General features: G+C 37.8%; 1 protein-coding gene across 1 annotated transcript; it reads right to left on the minus strand.

Annotated features, from left to right (window-relative positions):
- Positions 1 to 1,272: 1,272 nt before the first annotated feature.
- LOC143657563 (large ribosomal subunit protein eL37-like) lies at positions 1,273 to 2,016 on the minus strand. Its single transcript, XM_077130096.1, is given in 2 exon segments — positions 1,273 to 1,573; positions 1,997 to 2,016. Coding segments are annotated over 2 exon segments (321 nt in total).
- Positions 2,017 to 11,662: the final 9,646 nt, after the last annotated feature.

An 11,662-nucleotide genomic window follows, 5' to 3' on the forward strand; every position in this document is an offset into this window, starting at 1 on the left:
TGAAAGAACGATTCACTGGTCTTTACTATGATTTACCAAACTCTCCCTCCCACGCCTGTCTGGATGCTGTACAGTGTTCTACTGTCCTCTAGAGTTTCATGATAGTTATTTCAAATAGTTCCTGCCTGTTTTATATTCTTATGGAAGGCTGACTCCTGGAGATCCCCACTCTATATATAATCTTCCCATAATCCTCAATAGTTGCTTTTTAAGATTTTTTTCTTTTAAGTTTTTCTGCAGTTTTACCACTATGTGTCTAGGAGTGGATTTGTTTTAACCTATCCTACTTGAGATTTATTAGGTTTCCTGAAAATGAGAATTTAATCTTTGTCGAGTCAGGAAATTCTTAGCCATTAGCTCTTTGAAAATTACTTTTCCCTCAAACTCTTCTCTGCTTTTGGAAGTCTTATGAGATGTAGGTCGAACCTTCTCATGATATACTCAGTGTCTTTAAAACTCTCTCATATGTAGAGCTGTACTTCAGTAGCCATGTTTCTGGAAGATGATTGTATAACGATATAGCTTCTGCAATGGGACTGTGTGATTGTGAAAACCTTGTGTCTGATGCTTCTTTTATCCAGGGTATGGACAGATGAGTAAAAAATATGGATAAGAAATAAACAAATAATAGAGGGAACAATGCTTAAAATAAATTGAGTAGATTGAAATACTAGTGGTCAGTGAGAAGGAGTGGTAAGGGGTATGGCATGGATGAGTTCTTTCTTTTTCTGGAGTGATGCAAATGTTTGAAAAAACGATCATGGTAATGAACACACAACTATGTGATGATATTGTGTACCATTGATTGTACACCATGTATAGGATGTTTGTTTGCCAAGAATGTATGTTTGTTGTTTACAATACCAATTTTTTTTTTAATTAAAACTCTCTTATAGTTTCAGAATGAAGCACTCTCTTCCAAGCTCTATTGGGCCAAATTCTAAATGATTTATTCAGATTGATCACCTGGTTTGCTGATTCTCTGCCCCATTATGTCTAATCTGTTGGTTCACCAGTATATTGCATGAACTGTATTTCTCATTTCTAGATGTTCTGTTTGAAATGGATTTCTGTTTCAAATCTAGCTAGTCCTTTTTGATAGCATCTCATTATTTATAGCATTTTTTATTTCTTCATTTATGCCTTCAATAATTTAAATATCCACATTTTACACTTTTATCTGATAGTTCTAATATTGTTCTTTTTATTTATTTGTTTTTTCTTTATTTTTAAAAACCAGAACATTTATTGCACAATGAATCAGTGCAATGCCTAAGATGAACCGGACGCTGCAACAGCTGCCCTCTTGGGTTTAGGAGTTGTTCCTTCACGGAATCCATGCCTGAATCTGCAGTGTACAATTTTTAGGCACCTCATTCAGCCAGTACTGGTAGTATTTCTTCATTTAGCCTTGGCACTCCAGCTGTACTTTCTCTTTCGCTTGTCAGGGGAACCGTACTTCCCGCAGACCAACTTCCGGAGGTGGTAGGCCTGTGGGCCACAGCGGCGGTACAAGGTGTGTGTCTCATAGCAATGCTTTCCAAACAATGACATCCCCTTCGTCACCTCGCTTCTGCCACCAAATCCAAACAGCGTATTTATTGGTCTTGAGTCCAATCTACTACTATGCTGAATCGGTTTATCTCATTTATTGATACGTTCTGTAATTTTAAATCTTGAGCATACCTTTGGCAGGGCTTTATCTGTGGGATAACTCTGCAGCACACGTTCAGTCTGGGATGGTACGATGATACGATGTTTCGTGCTGCTAGCTACTCACGGGATCTCTACTAGCCAAGAATCATTTCCATGTTCATTTTTTGCATTGGAGATTCCTGGACCAGTCTGGTAGGATAAATTTCAAACCTAAAGCAAGTGAAGACTGCCTACAGTTTTTATTAGAGGAGAATTTTTTGTCTGTTTTGTTTTCATAGCCCCAAGACAGAGAAGCATGCCTGCCATCTTCTTTGGCTTCTATGTTGTATGTGCCACTGACCTGATTTTTTTCTTATCCATCTTTATACTATAGCCCAGCTTTATATAGTATCTCAATCCCAATTCCTCACTTTGACAGTTCACATAGCCTTATTTCTTCTCTCTGAATAGGAGTAAAATCTAAACAGTTTGCTTACTGAGACCAAGAACCTCCACCCCCTCCCCTACCTTTCTATCAGCTTCTGGGAAACCACAGAAAGTTGTGGTTTACCACTCTGCATCCCAATTCTCTTTTCATGTATGTAAATTTCTCTCTCATATAAACTAAGTTATGCTTTTGAAAGTGGAGTTACATGTCCCTCTTCTTCAGAGACTAAGAGTCAACACTCTCTATCTAAAATATCATATCTCTCAGAGATGGAAAACTCATCCTGTCTCTACAGCAGTGAATGACTCTCATATGTTCTTATTCATATTAAACTTCAAGGGAACAAAATCTAACCTGGCCTATGTCGGCTAAGTGGACCTCTTTGTAGCAACATAAAGATCGATATTAGATTTTTCTCTATATATTTCCACCTTCCCTTCTCCACATTTTTGCAAGAAATGTGTTCTTTACCTCAGGGGAGAGTCATGACAAAACAGAAAGTAGAAAGACTCCTTTCTTGTTTCCAAAATTATTGGGAATTGAATCCTGTCTCCCAATAAAGGTAGATTCAGGTTTTTGTCCTGATCCTGTGACTGTGAACTTATTTGCAAATAAGACATTTGAGGATGTAATTAGTTAAAATATGCCCAAATTGAATAAGGGTGGGCCTTAATCCAATATGGTTGAAGTCCTTATAATCAAAGGAAATTGAAACCCAGATGAGAAAGAAGAAAAGGCCATCATGTACATCACCAGGTGACAGGAGAGCTAAGAAACCCCAAAGACTGTCAGCCAGCCAGACGATACCCACCCTGGGAGGTAGCAAGTCTTCTAGCTTCTGAAATCATGAGCCAATAAATTCCTGTTTGTTAATACAACCCATTCTTTTAGGAAACTAAAACAAAAATCTTAAGTTCTGAGAGAAATGCCTACACAGAGTATCTTCAGGAAACATAAAGAAAAGACAATTTGACACACAGACACACAGCAGTGGAGAGGGAGATGATGGTAAGCAAGAGGAGAACACCCAGTTGAGTTATGTTTCCTGAGTAACCGCTGTGCCCCCAGCACCTCTGCTGAGACACACGTGTGTGTGTCTCAGAGTCTTGTTTCTTACTCTTCTTTTTTCAAGGCCACACCCTTGGTAGCTTATGATATGGGCCAATCCATGTTCTTTCCCAGAAATGGCCCCAGAACAAATGACTAAGCCTGTCTTGGTGTGGAAATGAGTATCATTGTGATAAACACTGACTAAACCATGGAATGCTGGGAGAACAAGCTAGAGACTAAATATCATCAGTGGGAAGAAGGATCTTTTTGGCTCAGAATGAAGACAGAACAATTTCAAGGAAGGGCCCCTTATATAAAAAGAGAGAGGAAAGGGAGGATTCAAAGAATGTTGGGTAAGAATATTCAGCTAGCACAAATCAAACAGAAGTCAAGCAAGCATGCTACTTTAAGATAAGGTTCACTGCCACAAAAAGATAAGCAATATCTTGATAGTAACTAATATGGATGCTACCAACTGACAGAAGCAATATTTTTAAGTGTTCAGTATAGTGGGAACAAAAATAAGGGAAAATGGCTTCTGATACAAAAAAAAATCAGACGAAATTGGGAAAACAAAAATTATCTGATTAATTAAATAGAAGTCAAATGAGATATTTAGCATATGTCTACTCATAAAGCACAACATTTTCATGAAAAATACATATTAGCTTTTCATTTCATGTTCATACGCCTTTTTTTAGATACACATTAATTCAATCTATTTACAATTTTCACCCACTGTTGCAAGAATCAAAAGCTTAACTATGATTTGTTGCCATTGTTTTCTTTGCTTGTTTTATTGTTAGAGGATGGGACCTCACCAAAATGTTTTTCAAAAGAAGATCTAAGTTCATTTTATTGCTAGCAGAAAATTTTCCTGATTTTCTCGGTCTGCTGTTGCTATGGCACACGGTGTCTGCCAGCTAGAGCTGAACAGTCAATTATGCAGTTTCTAGGCAGAAAAATGTTCACATTGCAAGTAAATGTCTAGACATCCCACGAGGTGACTCTTGTAATATGTATTTTTATTGTTCATTTGTAGTCTTAAAGGTACAATTCTCCTGATTTTTTATGTTTTCCTAGGTTACCATTCTGTATGTTAAATTCCAAATTAGTGATTTCTCCTCAAAGGCTATATAATTCACATGGTTTAGGTGCATCCTAAAAAAAGGAAAAAGTTTAAAAGTATTCATTAAGCTTCTGTTGGAGCCATAAGAAAATATCTAATAATGTCTGATTAACTTAGCTGAGTTCAGTTCTAAAAGGTACTGTGGTTTAAAAACATGGCTATTTATTTTTAAAGTCTAGAATTAACAAGTATTTCTAGTGACCAAAAGGGATTGAATATTTTATTAAAATAGCTATCATGATTATAAAGTCCAGGATTATGTGAGTTAATGTGCTGGTTTGAAAGGATGTATGTACCCTAGAAAATCTATGTTTTAATACTAAGCCCATTTTGTAAAGGCAGCCATTTCTTCTCATCCTTATTCAGTACTGTGTGTTTGAAACTTTAATTAGATTATCTCACTGGAGATGTGACTCAATCAATAGTGGTTGTTAAACTGGATTGAGTAGGTCTTGATTAGTTTACTGGAATCCTATAAAAGGGGAAACATTTTGGAGAAAGAAGAGCTTCTGAGAGAGCAGAGAATGACATAGCCACGAGAAGCAGAGAGTCCACCAGCCAATGACCTTTGGAGATGAAGAAGGAACATGCCTCCCCGGGAGTTTCATGAAACAGGAAGCCAAGAGAGAAAGCTAGCAGATGATGCTGTGTTCACCAGGTGTCTTTCAGATGAGAGAGAAACCCTGACTGTGTTTGCCATGTGCATTTCCAGAAGAGATTAAACCTGAACTTCATCAGCCTTCTTGAACCAAGGTATCTTATTCCTGGATGCCTTAGATTGGACAGTTCTATAAACTTGTTTTAATTGGGACATTTTCTCGGCCTTAGAACTATAAACTAGCAACTTGTTCAATTCCCCTTTTTTAAAAGCCATTCCATTTCTGGTATATTGCATTCTGGCAGCTAGCAAACTAGAACAGCTAGTTTTATGAAAGTTTTGAAATATAAACATGATGGCAAGCAATAGCAAACTTCAATTGGCATGTTCACAGGAAAATTAATTATTTTCCCTTTGCAAACATGAAGATGGCACTGCTTAGAAATATGATTCTTACACAATTTTCAGGTTGGTAAAATGATTCATGGCTGAAGGAATAGCATTCATCTGCTTTATTTCTGGGAAATAAATAACACATTTCCAATAAACTCCAAAAGGTAAGGAACCAAAAATATTTGTATTCTTAAAAAAGGAGAGGCTTGTATGTATATTCTATCTCAATAAATTTGAATTTTATAAAAGGGGGAGGGAAGGATAGAAATAGCTGAACAGTAACAACAACAAAACATGAAACAGTGAGCTTGTCACAGCTACAAGTTCATCTATGACAAGCATGCAAAGGTTTTTATTTCCTGCTCCAGCATCATAAGATACCTTTACCAGACTTGCATAGTACAAAATCCTCAGACAGAGGTGACAAATCTGCACTGCCTTCTCGTTCCCTCCCCAACATTAACACCAAGGAACTATACAAGTATAAAGGAAACTGACCACAGACTTCTCGACAGCAACCCTAGCGCAAAGGATAAAGGAGTATCATTTCTAAAGTATTGAAAGGAAAAGACCTTTGAGCCCAGGATTTTATATCCAGTCAAAATCTCACTTAAATACGAGGGTCTCTGTATCAATTTTCTATTGCAGCTGGAACAAATTACCACAAACTTAGCTGCCTAAACCAGTACATATTTGTTAGCCCACAGTTCTATAGGTCAGAGGTCTGGTCTGGCTTGACTGATTTCTCTGCTATGGTTTCTCAAGGTTGAAATCAAGTGTTCACAAGCCCGGCTCTTACTGAAGGCTCTGGGAAGAATCTGCTTCCAACTTCACTGGGGCTGTTGGCAGAATAGGGTTCCTTGCCATTGAAGGCCCATGCTGGCTCTCTACAGACCAGGGGGTGAATGCAGGGAGCACGTGGGAACTCAAGAAACAACCACAGGGTTGTTGTGCACTCACTGGACCCATGGTGGGATACAAGTGGACCAAAGCATTGTTTTTCCCTCCGTAAGTCCCAACGTGGACTGCTGGCCTGCAGTCGTGTTTTGGGTCCTGTATTAGTTAAGGTTCTCTAGAGAAACATTAGTTAGGGTTCTCTGGAGAAACAAAATCAACAGGAAACACTCTCAAATATAAAATTTATAAAAATGTCTCATATAACCGTGGGAACGCAAAGTCCAAAATCCACAGGTCAGACTGTGAAGCCGACAATTCTGATGGAGGGTCTGGATGAACTCCACAGGAGAGGCTCGCTGGCCAAAGCAGAAGAGAGCCTGTCTCTTCTGAATCCTCCTTCAAAGGCTTCCAGTGATTAGATTAAGCATCACTCATTGCAGAAGACACTCCCCTTGGCTGATTACAAATGGATGCAGCTGACGTGATCATGATTTAATTCTATGAAATGTCCTCATTGCAACAGACAGGCCAGCACTTACCCAACCAGACAAACAGGTACCACCACTTGGCCAAGTTGACCCATGAACCTGACCATGACAGGTCCCCAGAGAATATCTTCCACATATAGCCAGGATCTAAGTAATGCCCTCAAATTCTGAGTAGTTCCCTTTCTCCAGGGCAGGCACACTGGTAAGTACCGTGGAGAAGGCTAAATAAATTTATGCTGCATGCAAGTGTCCTGGCGTCCTTGGTTAAGTAGAAAGCTTCCCTGCATGCCAGGGGCTCAGTCTGCGAACTGGTCCAGGACTGGAGTTTATATGCCACTCTGCAGCTCCACTATGATAACCAACACCACCAGACCTAGAGATTTTAAATTACTCAGATCGAGGAAGACTTTGGCAGGCTGCTCCCCCAAAAGCAGATGCTGAGACAAGGTCTTGAGTGCAGGTACTTTGAGAAGTGGTATTAAAAAATACAAGGGATGAAGTGAGGAAGGTGAAAAAGGGAAGGGGGAAATGCCAACAGAGGATTATGCTGATGAGAGGTTTTTGGAATCCATAATCTTCCCTAACTTGGGTTTTATTCAATTTCTTGCCAACATAGTCTTTACTATGGCAAAGAAAACATTGGCCCTTCTGAGTCCTGACTTATCATCATCTAGTATTAATAGACAAAGATTTCCATACTCCTAAAGTCACTTCTTTCTTGAGCACTCAACAAATACCATTTTTATTAAATGTCTACTAGGTATTCTAAGCACTGGGACTACACTGGTGAACAAAATAGACAAAAAACTAATGGAGGTGATATTCTGGTAGGTGAAGATAGATATAAAATCACATAGAATTACCTAGTATATTATGCAATAGTTAAAAGCATATGCAGGAAAAAACAAAAAAAAAGCAGATGCAGGCAAGGGGAGGGTAGAGGTTGCGATTTTAAATAGCTGGGCCACTCAGGGGAGGGGAATATGCAGGTATCTGTGGGACAGCGGGCCCCCAAGGAGCGATGCCTCCAGCTGCAAGCAAGGTGCATTATCTGTAGTTCACTTGCAAGTAAACCTAGAGAAGACAGGATTTAATGAGTATGGTTGATGAAATCATTATTTTGATATTTCTTTTAGTCTCCAGTATCTTAGAGCAGCTAGAAGTAAAAGCCTAAAATTGTGGAATTGTAACCCATACCAAATTCTGAAATCTGTTCTATAACTAACTGTTGCAATGTGCTTTGAAACTTATTGCTTATTTTCATATATATGTTATTTTTCACAAAAAAGAAAAAATCAATTGTGATGATAAATGTACAGCTATATGATGATATTGTGAACCTTTGATTATACACTTTGGATGATTACATGGTATGGAAATACATAATGTGAATTAATAAAAAAATCTCATGGGATACACCTGTGTCACATGACCACACAAAAAAATTAGTAAACCTAACTAAAAGTTGGCTTGCTTTTAACTATCACCATGCACCAACAATTCTAAACAACATCAGTGAAAAAATAATTAGTTGGTTAAAGTTCTAAACAACTATTGTGGTTATGGTTGACTTTTAATAATATATATGGAACACTAACATTAACCTATTTATTAATCATCCATTACTAAACATTGTATTCTATGTGGAACTTAATTTGGACACATTTCAGTTATGCAATTTCCCTCCCCTGCATCTCCTGGGGCACAGAGGTTTTACAGGTGAGTTTTAAGAGGAAGTTCCTCAGCATTCTTCAGCTCTAGAAAGGAATGAAGTTCTGAAACCTGCTACAACATGGATAAACTCAAAGACATCACATTGAATGAAGTAAGCCAGACACAAAAGGACAAATGTTACATGATTCCACCAATGTGATATGTAGGATAAGCAAATTCACAGAGATAGAAAGTAGATTAGAGACTAGCAGGAGTGAGAGGAATAGGAAATGGGGACAGATTTGTTTGGGATGATGAAATATTTTTGGTAATGGATGGTGATGATGGTACCTCAATATTGTGAATGTAATCAACATTACTGAATTGTATACTTGAATGTAGTTAAAATGTGAAATTTTATACTGTTTATATGTTACGACAACAACAACAAAAGAAATTGCTCCTTTACAGCAAAGGTCCTCAATGTGTAACTTTTTCATCACTAGGAAAGAGCAAAAATAGAGAGCATACATTTTAGAAACTTTTAAGCATTGACAGAGAAACTTTATACCTGGCCAATTTGTTTTTTTTAATCTTTTGTTTTTTAAGCAGCTTTATTGAGGTATATTCAAATACCATGCAATCCATCCAAAGTGTACAATCAGTGGCTTTTAGTAAAATCACAGAGTTGTACATTCATCACCACAATTTTGGAACATTTTCATTACTCCAAAAAGAAAATCCCCATATGCCTTAGCAGTCACCTTTCAATCCCTCCCTAGTCCTACGTATCCACTAACATAATTCTATCACTAATATAATTCTCTCTATATAATTTATATTTACATTTAAATAATGGAATCATATAATATGTAGTACTTAGCATGGGATTCCTTTCAGTTAGTATAATTTTTTAAATTATTGTAACTTTTAAATTTGAGTGGCTGTAGGTATGCAGAAAAGTCATGTAACAAATACAAGATTCCTATTGTCGACACTTTGCATGAGTGTGGTACCTTTTTTAAAATGGAAGAAAGAAAATTAAAATATTACTGTTAACTATAGTCTATAACTTACGTTAGGTGTATTTTTCCCATATACTACCCATTATTAACACCTTGTAATCGTTATAATTCATGAAAGAATAGTCTTGTATTTGTACTGTCAACCATAGTCCACCATCCACAGCAAGGTTCATATTACATAGTCACATGTTTTATCTTTTAACTTTCCCTCTAATAACATTCATGACTCAAAACCTCCCCTTTCAACTACATTCAACAACGTAATTCAGTACTGTTAATTACACTCACAATAATGAGCTACCCTCATCACTCTCCATTTCCAAGCATTTACAATCAACATAAATATAAATTCTACACAAATTAAGCATGAGCTCCCCTTTCTCTAACCCCTACCAGCTGGGTTGATACAATGGTGGAATGACCTTTTGAAGACCCAGTTATGGTGCAAACTAGGTAGCCATACCTTGCAGGGCTGAGGCAATGTTCTCCAGGAGGCCATGTATACTCTGAATCAGTGTCCACTTTATGGTACTGTTTCTTCCATAACCAGGATTCACAGCTCCAGGAGTCAAGGGATAGAAATGGGAATGGCACCACTCACTATCACCCTAGTGATCCACTAGGAAAATTTTTGCTTCCTGTCCCTGAAACCTTAAGTTCTACCGGTCTATAGGTCTTGGTTCCAAAAGGAGTAGGGCTCCTTCCAGCAGACACAACAATGATTCCATTGAACTGGAAATTAAGGCGTCACCTGACCACTTTGGGCTTCTCATGCCACTGAATCAACAGGCATGAAAGGGGATTACTATTCTGTCAGAGCTGATTGATCTTGACTGTCAAGGAGAAACAGGACTACAACTAAAAAGAGGAGGTAAAGAAGAGGTTTTCTGGAATACAGGAAATCCCCTAGGGTGTCTCTTAGTACTACCACACCCTGTAATTAAAGTCAATGGAAAACTGCAACAACCCAATCCAGGCAGGACTACCAATGGCCCAGAAACTTCAGGAATGAATGTCTGGGTCACCCCACGTGGCAAAGAACCATGACCAACTGAAGTGCCTGCTGATGGTAAAGGGAATATGGAAGGGGTAGTAGAAGAAGGTAGTGATAAATATTAACTATGACCAAGTAACAGTTATGGAAATGAAGATTATGAGTGGATGAATATTTCTTCTCTGTTTTAAGTATGTTTGCATTTTTACATAAGCAAATATGTTGTTTTCCTCTTATCATATGACATAAGTTGTACTATTCATCTTATAGTATTAAGTTATAGGATACAAAGTTTAAGAGTGATTGTTACCTAAGGACTTGCACCTTATTTTGGAGAGATGTAGTGCCTTCCAGTTGTACACAGGGCAGTTGAGTATGGTTAGGCAAAACATATGTCTGTTATTGTGTTCTATTTGGAAATTAAGTGTGTTTCAAGGTGTTGTGTATACCTGCCAATTTGACAAGGGGTGGACTGTGATGGTTAGGTTCTGATTTCAACTTGGCCAAATAATTATGCCATTGTCTGGTCAGGCAAGCATTGGCCTGGCCATTGCTGCAAGGATATTTTGTCGCTGGTTGATTAAATCATCAGTCAGTTAATTGCATCTGAGGCTGATTACATCTTCAATCAACTAAGGCTTGTCTCCCACAATAAGATAATACAATCTGTTGAAGGCTTTTAAAGAAGAAGAGGGACTCTTTCTCTGCTTTTTCAGCCAACGGGCCTCTCCTGTGGAGTTCGTCTACACTGTTCATTGGAGCCGCCAACTTCACAGCCTGCCCTAAGGATTTTGTACTCTTCCATTCCTGCAGTTGCATGAGACAACTTTATAAATCTCTTATTTACAGATTACTCCTTTTGGTTCTTTTTCTCTAGAGAACCCTGACTAACACACTTAGCTTCCCGAGGAACCACTCAACTGTCTTCCACAATGGCTGCACCATTTGACTTTACCACCAGCAGTGAACAAGTGTTCCTATCACTCCACAAACTCTCCAGCACTCTTAGTTTTCTGTTAATTTTTTTAAATAGTGGCCATTCTAGTAGTTGTGAAATGATATATCATTATGGTTTTGATTTGCATTTACCTAATAGTGATGATGAGGATCTTTTCATCTGCTGTTTGATCGTTTGTATTTCCTTTTTGAAGAAATGTCTTTCAAGTCTTTAGCCTATTTTTGAATGGGGTTGTTTTTATTTTTATTGGACTTCTTCATATATTTTAGCATTAAAATTAATATCTGATATATGGTTTCCAAATATTTTCTCCATGAGTAGGCTGCCTTTTCACTTTCTTGAAAAGTCCTTTGAAGCACAAACTTTTCCATTTTGAGGAGGTCCCATTATCTGT

The sequence above is a fragment of the Tamandua tetradactyla genome, chromosome 2 (assembly GCF_023851605.1).
Source record: "Tamandua tetradactyla isolate mTamTet1 chromosome 2, mTamTet1.pri, whole genome shotgun sequence".
NCBI classification, from domain to species: Eukaryota; Metazoa; Chordata; class Mammalia; order Pilosa; family Myrmecophagidae; genus Tamandua; species Tamandua tetradactyla.